At 30.0% G+C, this 19,087-nt stretch overlaps 1 protein-coding gene and 1 long non-coding RNA gene across 17 annotated transcripts; one reads left to right on the top strand and one right to left on the bottom strand.

The window, feature by feature from the left end:
- Nucleotides 1-1,548: 1,548 nt before the first annotated feature.
- LOC110879573 lies at nt 1,549-4,375 on the bottom strand. Of its 16 annotated transcripts, none has more exons than XM_022128047.1 (5): nt 4,167-4,375; nt 4,018-4,096; nt 2,450-2,622; nt 2,225-2,293; nt 1,549-1,849 (listed from the first exon to the last, which is right to left on the bottom strand). In XM_022128047.1, the coding sequence occupies exons 1-5, from the start codon at nt 4,167-4,169 to the stop codon at nt 1,829-1,831; spliced, it is 345 nt and encodes a 114-aa protein (XP_021983739.1). In that variant the 5' UTR covers nt 4,170-4,375; the 3' UTR covers nt 1,549-1,828. The 16 variants fall into 16 exon arrangements, 5 of the variants coding, with proteins under 5 accessions (XP_021983739.1, XP_021983736.1, XP_021983737.1 ...); XM_022128044.1 differs by lacking the exon at nt 1,549-1,849 and adding an exon at nt 1,858-2,072; XM_022128045.1 differs by lacking the exon at nt 1,549-1,849 and adding an exon at nt 1,858-2,072 and having other exon boundaries at nt 4,172-4,375.
- Nucleotides 4,376-17,174: 12,799 nt separating this feature from the next.
- Nucleotides 17,175-17,553, top strand: LOC110874945. Its single transcript, XR_002556373.2, has 2 exons — nt 17,175-17,237; nt 17,319-17,553. It is a non-coding gene; the product is annotated as an uncharacterized LOC110874945 (long non-coding RNA).
- Nucleotides 17,554-19,087: the final 1,534 nt, after the last annotated feature.

The raw sequence follows: 19,087 nt of genomic DNA, 5'->3' as shown, positions 1-19,087 counted from the left end.
AAAGATTAAGTGCAGGTACTACACGTAATCGGCTGGCAATAGCTCCTTAGCATCTTAAGAAGTCTCGCAAGCTTGATGTCTTATCTGTTGAACAATATTTTTGTTTATTTTTGATCCCTCCTGTGGATACTATTCAACTACTTGTGATACATTTGATATTACAGTAAATGGTTGAATCATATTTATCTTTATGCTTCCGTTGTGCATTCATATATTGTGGTTTGACTATATTGTTGCCAACTACGTCACGATAATCCCCCACCAGGCCCACCGGTGATACACCTGGAAATCGGGGTGTGACGACGTTGGATGCACGACCCGGTTGGCATGAAGGAATTGTAGGAGTTGGATGGTATTTTAGGGATTCTTTCTCAAGTTTGAATATCTGATGATAAAGTTAGATAGATGTAGGCTGCAGAGGAGGATGGTTGTAACTCTGTAAAATCGATTAAACAAGCACTAATATCCCCGCAACCGATGTGCTAGTTCGTAATGAATTGGAATAGATGGCAGCCCTTAAAGGTGAATTTGTTTGGGTGGCGGGCTGAAATAGACATGTATTCTACCCCATCGGCCATGTCAAAAAGGAATGTGCAGTTGGGATTTATTGAATGTCGTTTATGTGGGGACTCGTCTGAACCAATGGAGCATCTTTTAACCTCATGTTACGTGATGGCGAGGGATTGCGACGATTTGGCATTGGGTTGTTTCGTGGCTGCGAGGGTTTGGAATGTTTTAAACTTGTGTTACATGGTTGCGAGGGACTCTTCTATTCAAGACTTACCGAAATATTATAAAGACAAAATTGCATAAAACAACCTTTATGTTTGCCTCAAACTGCACTTTATACCTTTCACTATGAAATCGGCAAAAACCAACCTTTATGTTCATGTTTTATTACACCCTATAACCTTTAGCACTAACCACGTCAAAAAATTCAGTTAAATAGACTCGCATGCCTTGCACGTGAGGGCATTTAAGTCTTTTACTTTTAAATTAAAACAATATTTATTTTATTATAAAAACCCACTTCTTCATCACTATAACCTGCATAAGAACTCCACCGCCACCATGATCAGAAACCCCCGCCGCCACCACTGCATCTCCACCTTGTTCGGAAACCACCACCATCTTCATCACTGTTCTACAAGTGGTACTAGAAAAAACACCTTTCTTGACATGCATTGCATGTCATAAAAGGGTCTTTATGACACGCAAATGCTAGTCGTTGATTGAGGAGTCATAAAATTAACATGACATGCATTTGTGTGTCATGTTTTTATGACACACATTTAATGACACGCATTCATGACACTCATTTTATGACATCTTTTAATGACACACATTCATGACACTTTTTAATGACACACTTTTTAATGACACACGTTCATGACAAACATTTATGACACATACGTATGACATTCATTTACGCGTGTCATGCTTTTAATTCTTTATAAAATGTTTTTTTATAAAATTATTGATTTACTCTGGATACATATATAATATCAAAAACAATAAATGTATTTCATAAAAAATATATATATATACACCAAAACAACCCTTTACATAATCATATGTCAAGTATGTTACAAATATGTTAACGTTAACAAAAAAAAAAAAAAATAGTTTGTCAATACATTCGTCAACACCTAAATATGGTTTCACTTAACAATAGAGATAGCCGCATAAGTCGACCAATCTTCGCGAATGCCATCCACCTCTGCAGCCGAGTATTCCTCTACTCTTCCTCCAACCAAAACCAAATGTGACACCTTGTGGCAAAACTTTTTTAATTTCTTTGAAGCAATTTCCCACAGCAAGGCCCATGTTAGCAACAAACCAAGCCAGACTTCTCGAGTAGCCATGTGAAAAAAACAAATCTTAAAATCAGTATTTTAAATCTTAATCTAGAAATTTAAATATTAATTTCAAGACTAAATCTAAATCTATGAATTTAAGCATTTGTTTGAACATGAAAGTACATATTTCTCTAATAGGCAAGCTAAAATTTGCCTAAACTTACATTGTCATTGTCAAGTATTTCAACAACCTTTATAAGCTATCTCCATGAACTTCATCACATAGTAGCCACATGGTGACATGGACAATACACAATTAAAAATATAAAGAAGTGTGAAATCGATACGGTTTAAATTTAAAGTAAAGGGTTCTTATGTTTAGATATCATTCCAGCAACAATTTAAATATGGAATTAAGTGCTCACCCTAGCGTTGACCAAGTTGAGTTTAACCCTTATGCTGGCACCACTTCGTGTAGCATACACAACCATTGCCCTATAAAAAAAATAAAAAATATATCAAAGCATATTCCAACTCTCTTATCATAGATGATATGTAATATTAAAAAATATTAATAATTTGTCTCAACCACTCAAATAAAAGAAAAAAAAAACATTAAAATTGTAGTTATGGACTTGTTATTGTATCACCTTTAAAGCTTCAGTTGTGCAATCTGAGAAAGCCCAACCTTGATTTTGATCTCTCTCTATCGTTATCTCTGCCTTTCCTCTCCCTTTCCTCTCCCTTTCTCTATCTCTCGAACTCTGGTCCTGGTCTCTGTCTCCATCCCTGCTGGACAGCTTGAAAGTGTAATCATGCAAAACTAAAAACAAGAATGATAAAATTTCCGATTTATAAAGAGAAGTAGAAACAGAAAGGTAAAACTGATGTAGCTTTTCGTGAGGAGTCAGACATGGCGCAATGGAGAATTAAGAAGGATGAGGCAGGGGTAGCGCTATATGACATGTACCCATAAGGCGGTTTCCAAATGTTTCCTGATTCCAGCAGCCAACGATTCTCTTAGCTGGTCTTGTGTAAGCTTAATTTTTGAAAGAAAATTAAGGGTGACCCTATTATCCTTATTAAAACCATAACCATTTTCAGTTTGAGAAAAACATTCAGCAAAGAAAATGCAAAATGCGAGCTGGAATGCCTCATGGCTGGAGTTCTACACAATTGCAGAAATGTAATAAAATTTCCACACAATTACCAATACAAAGATGCACATACATCTACACAGGGCTGGCTATCCACATGTGCAGGATGGGCCTGCGATCAGGGCCCAAACCATTATAGGGCCTGAAAAATTTTAAATTTATATATATAAATCTTGATGTTTTTATAAATAAGGGCCTACTTAAAAGACCCAAAGTTTTATATATAAGGGCCAAAATCATTATATAACACAGTTTTAAAACCAAATTAACAAGCCCAATGACTAATCAACAAAATTATAATCCAATTGGCTATGCGAATAGGGCCAAAATTTTTTATCTCAAACAGGGCCAAAAAATTTTTGCGATTTTCGGAGACGGCCTACATCTACATACAAAGATACACATACATAAGTACATAACAAGTCTACAAGATATCGGACCATACTGCAATATTTGAGAAACAATTCTCATAAAACAAGACTTTTGGATCAAACAATCTCAAATCTTGAGTGTCAAACATCAACATTTTAACATTCCTGTGTACTACCCTTTTGCTTCATCCACGATTAGCATGAGCTTTTTTCTTAGGTAAAAAAAACCAAAATCTCATTTTCCAATACAAAATATCTGATATGAATGCCTTGTATTCTTACACATTCCCCTGGGTTATCCATTATACGTATGAGATTCATATGATAATAATGTTATAAACTTATAATGGATCAAAAACCTTATAAAGATTATAAGCAAAGAAAAATATATGGACTAAAAAGAAGACCTAATGAAATATGAGTCTAACCAAAGAGGAGAAAACATTGACTATGATTATAATAATAATCAACAGTAAACTATTACAAAACTCGAACCTTTACACATCTAAAAAGTATACAAACATCATTAATCAATTTCATGTAACTAACATCAAAACAATCACTCTAAAAAGGAAAGGACGTAAACAAGAAAATCAAGTGCAAAATTGCTTCGAAATTGGGGGCAATTAATTGGAATCTAATGAACAATAAAAATCAACCGAAAATGAGATGAATTGTGAGGATATATACCATTGATTGATCGATTTATGACCTTTTTCTGCTTTCCAGCGCCGGATTTAGCCGGTTGAGATGACGGAACTGTCATATTCTTTCACAAAATCGAACTGAAACACAATGACGCAAAACAAACATTTAAGACTTCAATAGGAAGAACATACCATACCGTCAATCACCGCTGAGTCGTCTGAAACCCACCCGCTATTGTTCGTTGTAGAACATCGTCAACCAACGTTAAAGAGAGAGAGAGAGAGAGAGAGAGAGAGAGAGTTATCTTTCGAAGCACTCGAAATGCATAGAAAGAAAGTCTGCTTAGATTATTGGAGAGGCAGTTTAGAAATTAGGGCAGGGGATCACATTTTGAGCGGGAATAAATTTTAGGAGGGGGAATGTTTAAAATGAAAATTTAAATGTTATATTGTAATCTTTGAGCGGGATCCAAATGGCCCGGACTATGATGAGCTCGAGCACGAACCTAAAACTAAGCTTTTAAGCAACGACATGACCTTGAGCTTTACTTAGTACTGGTGCTTGTTTTCTCATGCATTTCAAAACACCAGTTTCGGATAAAATTTAATTGACCCACCTCTTTAATTTATCCAAAAACCACTTTTAAGAATCAAAAACCAAATTGAATTGATCCAAGTTTGAAACAGAACACATGAACAATCACCAATTTGGAATTAAAAAAACAATTGAATTGAAAACAATTGAAGATTTTAATGCGACATGTGTCTTCTTTGAAGAACTCCTATGTTAACTTTACACAAGCCTCTTCTACCGGTTCTAACCATTTATCTCCGTAAAGAACTATCCTCAGTTCAAGAATGACTTTTCTTAGTTCACAAATCTTTTCACGGTGTTTGGATTATGAACATCTGGAATAACGGCGGTGAAGGGTAGGAGGTCACGGAGGTGATGAACAAGCTCCACAGGTGTGTGAGGCTTCGATTTGAAAAGCCCCTTCATTGGTGTTGAAATACATGGCACAACCACAATCCCCATTGTGTTTCCGACGATGAATAAGAATAATGGTTTCGAGCGATTAGGGTTTTGCAATTGATATATGAAGAGAGATCAGAGGCTTGGGCTAACAATCATGATCGGATAAGTTTGAGTTTAAAAGATAGAATTGGGGATTTATGAGTGATTTTAAATAAAATAAATATTGTTTTAGTTTAAAAGTAAAAGACTTAAATGCCCTCATGTGCAAGGCATGTGAGTCCATTTAACTGATTTTTTTGACGTGGTTAGTGCTAAAGGTTATAGGGTGTAATAAAGCATGAATATAAAGGTTGATTTTTACTGATTTCACAGTGAAAGGTATAAAGTGCAGTTTGAGACAAACATAAAGGTTGTTTTCTGCAATTTTGTATATTATAAATATGCAAAGTTCCCAAGGAAAAAGAGAAGATGGTGCATGCGGTCATTCTAACAGCATGTTGCGAGATTTGGAAAGTATGAAATAATCAAGTCATTGCAACCAAACTAGTTGTTTCAGAGAAGCTTATTGAAGAGATTCGGTCTTTGTCTTTTCTTTGAGTGAAGAAACAAGCGAAAAAGCAGGAACTAGAATGGGATAACTGGGTTAAATTTAAGATGCTAATTATGTTTTTCACTTTGTACTCGCCTCGAGTTATGTAACTTGTGCGTCGTCTGTACTTATTGAAGTATGGACTTTAGCATCTTGCTAAGTCTGCTACTTTTGGCTGATTAAAGTATGATTTTGCTGTAAAAAAAGAACTAGTTCATAAAGCTTTTATTGATTTAAATGAGACTCGATAGCCAGTAGGACACATAAAATAGGGATTTTAGTTTGATACATCATGTACTTTAAAAGTTTACATGACTAACTGTAAACAACAATTTACATAAAGTTGAACTGCAGTTTACAGTGCTTTATTAGTTTTTGTGGCACCAATTGTAAACTACACTTTCCAAGTACCTAAACTATAGTTTACAGTGTTTTATTGGTTTTTTGTATGAGAAAAGATACACTATAGTTTAACTAAATAAATAAAACTAATAATAAAATCAATTTTTATATACCTGGTTATGTATTTTTTTTTAATTTTTTTTGTTTATTATTTTTGTATACTTTTGGTTGTATCATTTTATAAAATACTTTTATAAAGTTTAACCTTCAGTTTACAATTTAACATAAAGTGTAGTTTAGTTTAAATTGTAGTTTACATGGTGAAAGGCGGTGGTGGTTGATCGTTTTTCAGAGAGAAGAGAACGAGGGAAAAATAGGTGGGGGCCAGTGGGGTGGGTCAGTTGATGTAAAAATCCCAAGTCTAATCACTTGTGTATTAAAACAAGATTCCCACAAAATAGTAAGTTGTATGTCTTATTGAAAAGAAATAATAAAAATTATATTCATGTTCTACATGGTTAAAACTTCTTATCTTTTTGTAAATTTTATGTTTGTTCAGTTTTATTATATAGCATGGGTTATCACTCGTGTTTCCTTATAGGTTCAAAGCGTTGAAAAAATATGCAGACCATCAACGTGACTATAAAAAAACCACATAGTGACGGCATATTTGAAACTCACAAAAAAATTACATTGTTGTTGTATACGAAAGTCAAGTTATTTAGCAAAATTTACACCAAGCATATATAAATAATAATACGACGATCGCTGTGTATAGCGGAGTCGATTTAAACATAGTATTAAAATGCGTCGATTTAAAACCAACATTACAAAAATTCACGTAAACACGTAGATAAAAATAATTCGCATGGGCTATTGATATATATATATATATATATATATATATATATATATATATATATTATACACTTATACAATTACCAACTTGAGTTATGTCCAAAAGACATCTATATATATTCTAAAGTTTAGTTATATGTTATATTTTAAAACCAAAATTTATGGTTGTTTTAAATGCATCATCCTATAAAAATCCTATTAATTGCATTTAATTTATATTAAATAAATAAGAGATAAGATAAAAAATAAAATAAAATAAAATAATTATATATCAATAATCATTAAAATTAATATCATCAATAACATATTATACTAAATAATATATTATAGATAAAGGTAGATTAGTTTAAAGTTAACTTTGATCTTAATTTGTTTTAATAATTGGTTTAAAGATAATTATTCCAAACTTATGATTATTCTATAAAATGATCTTTGACAAGGTAACCATAAATTTAAATTTCGAAGTAACTAATATATTAAAAGTAGCTCAAATATAATTCGTAATAAAAACACAACAATATATTTTCAAAGAAAACATATAATAAAAAAATCTATATATATTCTAAAGTTTAGTTATATGTTATATTTTAAAACCAAAATTTATGGTTGTTTTAAATGCATCATCCTATAAAAATCCTATTAATTGCATTTAATTTATATTAAATAAATAAGAGATAAGATAAAAAATAAAATAAAATAATTATATATCAATAATCATTAAAATTAATATCATCAATAACACATTATACTAAATAATATATTATAGATAAAGGTAGATTAGTTTAAAGTTAACTTTGATCTTAATTTGTTTTAATAATTGGTTTAAATATAATTATTCCAAACTTATGATTATTCTATAAAATGATCTTTGACAAGGTAACCATAAATTTAAATTTCGAAGTAACTAATATATTAAAAGTAGCTCAAATATAATTCGTAATAAAAACACAACAATATATTTTCAAAGAAAACATATAATAAAAAAAATAGGTAAAGGGATCCAAATGATATCAAATATTAAGAACTTATCCATGATATTAGTATCAGAATTTAATAGATTAAGATAAAATTTAAACCGAAAGATCATAAGTATCATAAAAATATCATTAAATTAAAGTTTAAAAGTAAAGAAAAGAATTATTATTATAATATTAAAATAATAAAAAATATATAAAAAACTATATATATTATTAAAATATTAAAATTACTATTTGTACCGATACCAAACAAGACCGTACCGGTATTTTCGATACCAGTACCGGTTGACACCAAGCTTATCCCACCCCGTGATACTAAAAAATCATTAAATTAAAGTTAAACAGTAAAAAAAAGGAATTATTATTATAATATTAAAATAATAAAAGTATTAAAATAACTATATATATATATATATATATTCTAATATATTATTAACAAGATTTTGGCTAAATTAATTAGATTATTATAAATAATAATAATAATTTACAAATAAAACAACACAATTTGCAACAAAGCAATGCATGAAACACCATATTAACATATAGTACAGTACATTAATGCTAGAACCAAATCTATATCTATACTATATTATAAAGCATTTCATAAGGATACCAACCAAATTTAAGTAATTACAATCTTTTATACTTATGGTACAACAACTTAATGATGTTAGTAAGGGGTGAAATGGTCTTTCTACATTAATATTAAAAAATAAAAAAAATAATTATCTATATCTATATCTATCTATCTATACTATATTATAAAGCATTTCATAAGGATACCAACCAAATTTAAGTAATTACAATCTTTTATACTTATGGTACAACAACTTAATGATGTTAGTAAGGGGTGAAATGGTCTTTCTACATTAATATTAAAAAATAAAAAAATAATTAAATGAGAATATAATCACAATTAATTATAATAATACAATAATAAGTTCGGTTCTTAAATGCAATTAATAAACGAAACCTATTGGGATAAACCGCAAAAGCACTCCAAAGGTCCAATTTCAATCAATATGTAATAAATTTGACCGATTAAGGAATCTCCTATCATTGCTATAAATTCACCATTTCACTCAACATCAACTCCTTTGTCTACTATTGTGCGAGTTAGAGTCGAAAAGAAAGAGATAAGTTGATATGAAATTTATTTATCTTGGTGGAAAGGTGTGTTCTTTTATACCCATTTCAACATTTATTCGAAAAAACTTTGGTTTGTTTCTTAAAATATTCAAATGGGATAACAGTTTTCTTTTACATAATCTATGAGTTTATATTGATGTTTTATTATGTTTTTGGTGATTTAGTGGTTTTTTTTTCAAATTATTATTTTGATATTACATATAAAGTATACACACAGGTTATTGGATACAAAAAGACAAACACTTCATACTTCATCAAGGTACCCTTGCATGACTATAGTATCTGGAACCATTTACCAATGTATTGTTTAATTGTTCATAAATTTATAGTCTTTTTCCTTTTTGCAGCTTCATGTATATGGAGGTGTAAAAGGGTGGGTATGAGAAAAGTTATTCATTTGGAGATAGACATTTATTTGGCCTATTGGTATTTCCTTTTTTAATTTCTACTTTACTATTTTTTTAAACATATGATGCTTTTGTGTGATTTAATTGATACTATATATAGGCAATATAGATGCAGAGGAAATATTTGAGTAGGTATTGTTTGACAGGATTGGGCAGCAAACTTTAAGGGCTCGGATGTTTTCAACCCGCGCAAAAGATTTAAATTGATTGCGTTTATCTATACTATCGTATAAAGCATTTCACAAGGGTTCCAACCAAATTTAAATAATTGCAACATATTATGCTTATAGTACAACAACTCAATGAAGTTAGTAAAGGGAATTAGTCTTTCTACATGAGTATAAATTGATAAATACAATTAAATTGATAACTTTATAATTAAGTATTGTTAAATACTTGATAAAGAATTAAATCATTTGACTTAGTTGAACATCATCACCTTCCTCATATTTACATTGCTTTTCCATTTCAAATTCTCCGTAACCGATTACTTGATTGAATTTTATAATTAAGTCATTATTATTTGGTTTAGTAATTGCTAAACATCATACAAATAAGGTTACAACCTTTTTTGCAATTTTATCAGATAGATAGTTGATGAACATCATATGAAATAAAAATAAAAATAAATAATAATAATAATAATAATAATTATAATAATAATAATTAAATATAAAAAAACTTAATCAACGTTATTCTGAATTTAATTATAACTATAAATGGTTTTAAAACTTAAAAGATGCTAACCAATTAGAAACGAAAATTACTAAAAGGTAATTTCATGGGGTATTATTATCTATAATACCTAATAATTGCAACAATAATGATTAAATAATGAACTTAATTACAGATGGTTTAAAACTCAAAAGAATGCTCTTTGCATCTTACCTCAAGTCTCATGGAATAAGGTTCAAATGATAACCATTGCATAATTAGGAACCACTTTTTAGCCCTTGGATCGTATTTTGATGGTTGAGACCTTTAAGTGCAATATCTATATCTCTAAGATGAAGATAATGTATGGTAATGAAGATTTGGAGCAGCAAGAGGTAAAAACAGCCCGAATTTTTCCTTTTATAAATTCGATTCGATTCGTGAGTGTTAGTGTGTGTGTTTATATTGATAAGGGTTTCATCAAATGCAATGTGAGGGTTTCCAATCGGTGTTTATACAAATAATATAGAACCCAATTTTTATGTATGTGTATGTAGTGTGTAGTATGGGGTCTTGCTTACCTCATTCAAGGAATAACAATGAAAGACAGGGGTCATTGATTTCGAAAAACTCCGCCCCTTTGTTCGCCTTCTTCCTGATTTTAAGTTATGGTGAGTCAATTTCCTTTTTTCTGATTCTAATCGATTAAGAACTATACGTGATTAACCAACGAATTGTGGTAGATTTTATGTTTCTATTGCAGTATTTGGATTGAATTGACTGTTGCAATTTAATAATCGTCAGTTATAGTTCGTTTTTTGAATATAGAGAAACACTGACTTATTTAAGGTGCTTGATTTGGGTGAATAGTAGCAATATAAACTGCTATTGTAATTTGGTGTGATATTCAATTCAATATCAGCAACCTAATCAAATTGTTCCCTAAACATAGAGTAAATGTGTTCACCAGCAAGGTAATAATATGTACTAATTTTCAATTATAAGAGACTTCTAATAAGGAAATATAGCTATTAGGTTATGTCAAGGTAAGCATAGTTTATAAAGAATATGTTGCAGAATAAAGTTAATACAACATTTTAGTAATAAATAATAAACTGCTTTCTTATCTATAAAAGGGAACAAAACCTGCAATTTGACTTTTAGATGTCAAAACTGAATTTATATGTATATGTGTATGTAGTATAATATATATATTTAACATCTATTTTACACCATCTAAAACAATGAAAAAGAAAAAATAAAAAATAAAAAAATTTGAAAACTGTGACGTCTTTTGAAGAGGGTTGAGAAACCACACGTCCATAGAATTGAAGTTTTGTGAGACCACATGTGGTGGGGCGCAAACCTCTCTCAAAGCGTCTTAAAAACGCGGGGGAACACTGTACCCTCGGGTGTTTTGGGCCTTTTTTTGACTGGTAGTGCTACCACAAAGTGCCGAACGAGGAGTGGACTTTGGTCAAAATAACCATGGTCAAACGGCTAACTTTAAAAAAAAACGGTTTTTGTTTTAAAAATCTATACTATATTCGCACTTTCGTACCGTGTCACGCACTATCTATATCAGTCGTCGTTCCAGGAAAAAACAATAACTATTATGCATGTCGTGCATCGCACGGGTGTTCCCCCTAGTATCTTTCTAAAATAAAAGGGGGTCTATCTCTTCTAATACCCTTTTGTTGAAACGTTCCATAGCAACTTAAGTTACATCGCTTGGCATCGTTGCACCGATTCATTCAAAATATGTAAAAGTCAAATAGAATAGCATGAAACGGTGTGATTAATAATATGCACTTAATATACCTTATTAAATATTTACCTTAAGATACAAGAAAACTACGATACAACGCTCACCAACCCAAATTTACTTCCGTTCGCCGTAACCGTTTTGAACAAATTTTGCATAGAATCAAAATTAATCTCAAGCATACACCAGAATACCAATTGCGTATTTCTTCTCCGTCGTTTCCGGTTGGCGTAGCGTAGAATCGGCAAGTTTTGAATCGGTTACTGGAGAACCGATGTTTTCTGGCGTAGCGCAGAATCGGCGATGTATGCATCAGTTAGCAGAGATCCGGCTTTTTCAAACACATCGAAGATTTGACGATGCCTCCAAGGAAGAGACCTGATTCACGCGTTGAATTTTCAAACCCTTCGTCATGGGAAATAGGAAGTATTCACACAGATTACCGTCACGTTTCCAAATCTTGTACGTGACCGACGGAGCGATTTTACCGGCAAACGGAACGGCGAACAGTGAGAAGTCAAGGAAGACGGGGACGCCACTTCGACAAAACGTAGACGTGGTGTTACTGCACAAATATCGCAACAATTTCCGATGACTTACCATTCCCATTAACGTGTTCCGTCTGTCTGCATTCTGTAGCAATACGTCAGAACCAGCTTTGGCAAGGGCACATGCTAAGAATGTGTCGTTTGTCCTCACGACGGTTTCTCTCTTCGGATTGTTATGGTGTTCAAATACGGCAACCATTTGTCCATAAAGTTCCGCTTTATTTCAGGAGTAGGATTCCAAGTGGATCCCTTTGGATCGGCTAACCATGGTAAAGTGGCTACAATGCATGAGAGAGTCGTGTGATCACGTACCGCAACAACGTAGAGAACCGGACTGTGCCGGAAATCGTTAGGATTAATCTTTTCCAGTAAAGGTTTTTCGTCTTTTTGGCCACCAGGCATGATGGCGGATATTTTGACAAAAAAGTTTGGTTTAGACCCTTTGATGTTTAAAATGTAAAATGATCTCAGAATCTGAATGAGATAATGAATGAACTATGACATCATTCCTTTGATTTTAGTCTACCCACCATTGTAGACTTGAATCTCATTACGAATCTTTCATTAATCTACCATTTAATCTTCATCTTTCGCTCTTAAAATGTATCGATTTTCTTTTATCATTTGATGTTTGGTTCTTTTTTTGGTTTAATTTTGAATTGATTATCGCCAATTACGTGTTTCCAACACGTAAATTATGATTAGCCTTGCGTACATGAATCTTTTGTTCCCACGATTAGGTTTGCGAAATTGAGACTTGGTTTCCTCAATGTACAGATTTCCTTAGAAGCTTTTGTTCATTTTTGTTGTTTGAATCTTAATGTAAGATTTTCATTATAAGTCAGTCTATTAGTCATATAATTGATTTCTTTTCTGGAAATTCACAAAAAAAATGGTTTAGTTTAGTGTTACTAAAGACATTCATAATCACCATTCCGCAGCAACGCGCGGATTAACGTCAACTCGTATATATATATAAAAGAAACACATATAAAGTCATGTAACAGAAAATTGGTTAAAAACTCAAAATGATAACCTTATTAAAGTTCAAATGTTATAGTATAAATTGGTTAATAAAAGAAAAAATATTAATCAACCAACTAAACTATAAGGGGTGTAAAAAAGTTAAACTGTAGGAAGGAAAATAATTTTATTAAACTTGAGGTACCGAATGATTAATAAATATATATATATATATATATATATATATATATATATTAAAGGATAGGAGTATAACAGAGAATAAAACAGAAAGCCTAAATGAAATTAAAAAAAATATTCTACTGTTGCTAATTAGGGTTCAAGAATTCTTATTTATAATTATAATAACTAGGGAGGTTCTCCCGCACTTTGCGGCGGGTGCCGCTATCGTACTAAACCGAATTGAAACCGTTTGAACAACATATCTGTACGATACTGACACTCATTATAACAATTGAAAGGCAAAATCCAAAAATAAAGTCGTTTTATGCCCAAAAGGATATCGACGCATATTTTACATAAATCGAAAACCATAAAAACGAATATGAGCAATGTCTTCCGAAATGAATATCAGTATTCAGTATTCATTCTGATGGTACCGATACCGGTACTGATGTTCGATTGGAATTGACGTGGTACCAATACTCACTACAGTTTATGATAATTAAAAAAACTCTATGCTACCATTGAAGTTGTTCGCACGGTATCAATTCAATTCGTCATGGTAAAGAACAAATGGTATAAGTTCGGTTCATCAAGCTGCCCGTATGGTATTCATACTCGCTATAGTTTATAATATAAAAAAGATACTATATACCACTATCCAAGTTTCTCATGGTATTTGTCCGGTCGATCACGGTAAAGAACAAATAAAAATCAATTATATTGATCCGTTTGATTTTGAACAAAACTTTTAGCGGAACGAAGACAAAAATAAACATGTTGCATATGTTTAGAACTTTATAAAGTATTACATTATATTATTAGATTAATGAAAAAAGTAATGTCAATTTATATATAAAAAAATAAATGTGGGTTAGGTTTGATAACATGTATGTTTGTGCTTCGATTACTTAGGGTGTAAGGAGTGGTTAAACACTTTGAAGTGGCAAACCAAAAAACCGACCAATCAGAGCGCGCCATGTCAATCAGTCAAAAGTGTTTAAACTTTGGTGAAAAGTGTTGGCAATGGTTTAAACACTTGGTGAAGTGGTAAACTATTTTTTTTTTAAAAAAGGAAAAAATTGTGATTGGTTGAGATAGGGATGGACCCCACCCACAATACCCCATCTCTCTCTCTCACTACCCTCACTCTCTCATGTTCCCGATCGGCAATATGTCACCGAGCAACAAACAAACCGACGCGGCAAAGGGGTTGGCGGCGGTGTTGCCGCGCGGCAAACCACTTTGCCACTTCCCTTTGCCGCACCACACCGTATACCCTTAAGATTTACCACTCACAACTCAGTTTCAGGAAAAAAATGTATTAATACATAGAAAAATTTAGGCACTTCGCAATAGTATATTCAAAATTATAAAATATTGTATCTTAATAGTTATAATAGAAAAATAAACACACAAAATCAATTAAAAAAGTTTAGTTATATGTTATATTTTAAAACCAAAATTTATGGTTGTTTTAAATGCATCATCCTATAAAAATCCTATTAATTGCATTTAATTTATATTAAATAAATAAGAGATAAGATAAAAAATAAAATAAAATAAAATAATTATATATCAATAATCATTAAAATTAATATCATCAATTACATATTATACTAAATAATATATTATAGATAAAGGTAGATTAGTTTAAAGTTAACTTTGATCTTAATTTGTTTTAATAATTGGTTTAAAGATAATTATTCCAAACTTATGATTATTCTATAAAATGATCTTTGACAAGGTAACCATAAATTTAAATTTCGAAGTAACTAATATATTAAAAGTAGCTCAAATATAATTCGTAATAAAAACACAACAATATATTTTCAAAGAAAACATATAATAAAAAAATCTATATATATTCTAAAGTTTAGTTATATGTTATATTTTAAAACCAAAATTTATGGTTGTTTTAAATGCATCATCCTATAAAAATCCTATTAATTGCATTTAATTTATATTAAATAAATAAGAGATAAGATAAAAAATAAAATAAAATAATTATATATCAATAATCATTAAAATTAATATCATCAATAACACATTATACTAAATAATATATTATAGATAAAGGTAGATTAGTTTAAAGTTAACTTTGATCTTAATTTGTTTTAATAATTGGTTTAAAGATAATTATTCCAAACTTATGATTATTCTATAAAATGATCTTTGACAAGGTAACCATAAATTTAAATTTCGAAGTAACTAATATATTAAAAGTAGCTCAAATATAATTCGTAATAAAAACACAACAATATATTTTCAAAGAAAACATATAATAAAAAAAATAGGTAAAGGGATCCAAATGATATCAAATATTAAGAACTTATCCATGATATTAGTATCAGAATTTAATAGATTAAGATAAAATTTAAACCGAAAGATCATAAGTATCATAAAAATATCATTAAATTAAAGTTTAAAAGTAAAGAAAAGAATTATTATAATATTAAAATAATAAAAAATATATAAAAAACTATATATATTATTAAAATATTAAAATTACTATTTGTACCGATACCAAACAAGACCGTACCGGTATTTTCGATACCAGTACCAGTTGACACCAAGCTTATCCCACCCCGTGATACTAAAAAATTATTAAATTAAAGTTAAACAGTAAAAAAAGGAATTATTATTATAATATTAAAATAATAAAAGTATTAAAATAACTATATATATATATATATATATTCTAATATATTATTAACAAGATTTTGGCTAAATTAATTAGATTATTATAAATAATAATAATAATTTACAAATAAAACAACACAATTTGCAACAAAGCAATGCATGAAACACCATATTAACATATAGTACAGTACATTAATGCTAGAACCTAATCTATATCTATACTATATTATAAAGCATTTCATAAGGATACCAACCAAATTTAAGTAATTACAATCTTTTATACTTATGGTACAACAACTTAATGATGTTAGTAAGGGGTGAAATGGTCTTTCTACATTAATATTAAAAAATAAAAAAAATAATTATCTATATCTATATCTATCTATCTATACTATATTATAAAGCATTTCATAAGGATACCAACCAAATTTAAGTAATTACAATCTTTTATACTTATGGTACAACAACTTAATGATGTTAGTAAGGGGTGAAATGGTCTTTCTACATTAATATTAAAAAATAAAAAAATAATTAAATGAGAATATAATCACAATTAATTATAATAATACAATAATAAGTTCGGTTCTTAAATGCAATTAATAAACGAAACCTATTGGGATAAACCGCAAAAGCACTCCAAAGGTCCAATTTCAATCAATATGTAATAAATTTGACCGATTAAGGAATCTCCTATCATTGCTATAAATTCACCATTTCACTCAACATCAACTCCTTTGTCTACTATTGTGCGAGTTAGAGTCGAAAAGAAAGAGATAAGTTGATATGAAATTTATTTATCTTGGTGGAAAGGTGTGTTCTTTTATACCTATTTCAACATTTATTCGAAAAAACTTTGGTTTGTTTCTTAAAATATTCAAATGGGATAACAGTTTTCTTTTACATAATCTATGAGTTTATATTGATGTTTTATTATGTTTTGGTGATTTAGTGGTTTTTTTTTTCAAATTATTATTTTGATATTACATATAAAGTATACACACAGGTTATTGGATACAAAAAGACAAACACTTCATACTTCATCAAGGTACCCTTGCATGACTATAGTATCTGGAACCATTTACCAATGTATTGTTTAATTGTTCATAAATTTATAGTCTTTTTCCTTTTTGCAGCTTCATGTATATGGAGGTGTAAAAGGGTGGGTACGAGAAAAGTTATTCATTTGGAGATAGACATTTATTTGGCCTATTGGTATTTCCTTTTTTAATTTCTACTTTACTATTTTTTTAAACATATGATACTTTTGTGTGATTTAATTGATACTATATATAGGCAATATAGATGCAGAGGAAATATTTGAGGAGGTATTGTTTGACAGGATTGGGCAGCAAACTTTAAGGGCTCGGATGTTTTCAACCCGCGCAAAAGATTTAAATTGATTGCGTTTATCTATACTATCGTATAAAGCATTTCACAAGGGTTCCAACCAAATTTAAATAATTGCAACATATTATGCTTATAGTACAACAACTCAATGAAGTTAGTAAAGGGAATTAGTCTTTCTACATGAGTATAAATTGATAAATACAATTAAATTGACAACTTTATAATTAAGTATTGTTAAATACTTGATAAAGAATTAAATCATTTGACTTAGTTGAACATCATCACCTTCCTCATATTTACATTGCTTTTCCATTTCAAATTCTCCGTAACCGATTACTTGATTGAATTTTATAATTAAGTCATTATTATTTGGTTTAGTAATTGCTAAACATCATACAAATAAGGTTACAACCTTTTTTGCAATTTTATCAGATAGATAGTTGATGAACATCATATGAAATAAAAATAAAAATAAATAATAATAATAATAATAATAATAATAATAATAATAATAATTAAATATAAAAAAACTTAATCAACGTTATTCTGAATTTAATTATAACTATAAATGGTTTTAAAACTTAAAAGATGCTAACCAATTAGAAACGAAAATTACTAAAAGGTAATTTCATGGGGTATTATTATCTATAATACCTAATAATTGCAACAATAATGATTAAATAATGAACTTAATTACAGATGGTTTAAAACTCAAAAGAATGCTCTTTGCATCTTACCTCAAGTCTCATGGAATAAGGTTCAAATGATAACCATTGCATAATTAGGAACCACTTTTTAGCCCTTGGATCGTATTTTGATGGTTGAGACCTTTAAGTGCAATATCTATATCTCTAAGATGAAGATAATGTATGGTAATGAAGATTTGGAGCAGCAAGAGGTAAAAACAGCCCGGATTTTTCCTTTTATAAATTCGATTCGATTCGTGAGTGTTAGTGTGTGTGTTTATATTGATTAGGGTTTCATCAAATGCAATGTGAGGGTTTCCAATCGGTGTTTATACAAATAATATGGAACCCAATTTTTATGTATGTGTATGTAGTGTGTAGTATGGGGTCTTGCTTACCTCATTCAAGGAATAACAATGAAAGACAGGGGTCATTGATTTCGAAAAACTCCGCCCCTTTGTTCGCCTTCTTCCTGATTTTAAGTTACGGTGAGTCAATTTCCTTTTTTCTGATTCTAATCGATTAAGAACTATACGTGATTAACCAAGGAATTGTGGTAGATTTTATGTTTCTATTGCAGTATTTGGATTGAATTGACTGTTGCAATTTAATAATCGTCAGTTATAGTTCGTTTTTTGAATATAGAGAAACACTGACTTATTTAAGGTGCTTGATTTGGGTGAATAGTAGCAATATAAACTGCTATTGTAATTTGGTGTGATATTCAATTCAATATCAGCAACCTAATCAAATTGTTCCCTAAACATAGAGTAAATGTGTTCACCAGCAAGGTAATAATATGTACTAATTTTCAATTATAAGAGACTTCTAATAAGGAAATATAGCTATTAGGTTATGTCAAGGTAAGCATAGTTTATAAAGAATATGTTGCAGAATAAAGTTAATACAACATTTTAGTAATAAATAATAAACTGCTTTCTTATCTATAAAAGGGAACAAAACCTGCAATTTGACTTTTAGATGTCAAAACTGAATTTATATGTATATGTGTATGTAGTATAATATATA

This window comes from Helianthus annuus, chromosome 9 (assembly GCF_002127325.2).
Source record: "Helianthus annuus cultivar XRQ/B chromosome 9, HanXRQr2.0-SUNRISE, whole genome shotgun sequence".
Classification (NCBI taxonomy): domain Eukaryota; kingdom Viridiplantae; phylum Streptophyta; class Magnoliopsida; order Asterales; family Asteraceae; genus Helianthus; species Helianthus annuus.
The sequence above is the reverse complement of the archived record's forward strand: the minus strand, read 5'-3'. Positions and strand labels throughout refer to the sequence as shown.

Excerpts from the sequence above, each read along its gene's own strand:
- LOC110879573 (XM_022128044.1), bottom strand. Across the intron at positions 2,623-4,017 it reads CATAAATCGATCAATCAATG|TTTTGCATGATTACACTTTC; the intron begins GTATATATCCTC and ends TCTTGTTTTTAG. Across the intron at positions 2,073-2,224 it reads TCAACTTGGTCAACGCTAGG|TTCATGGAGATAGCTTATAA; the intron begins GTGAGCACTTAA and ends TATGTGATGAAG.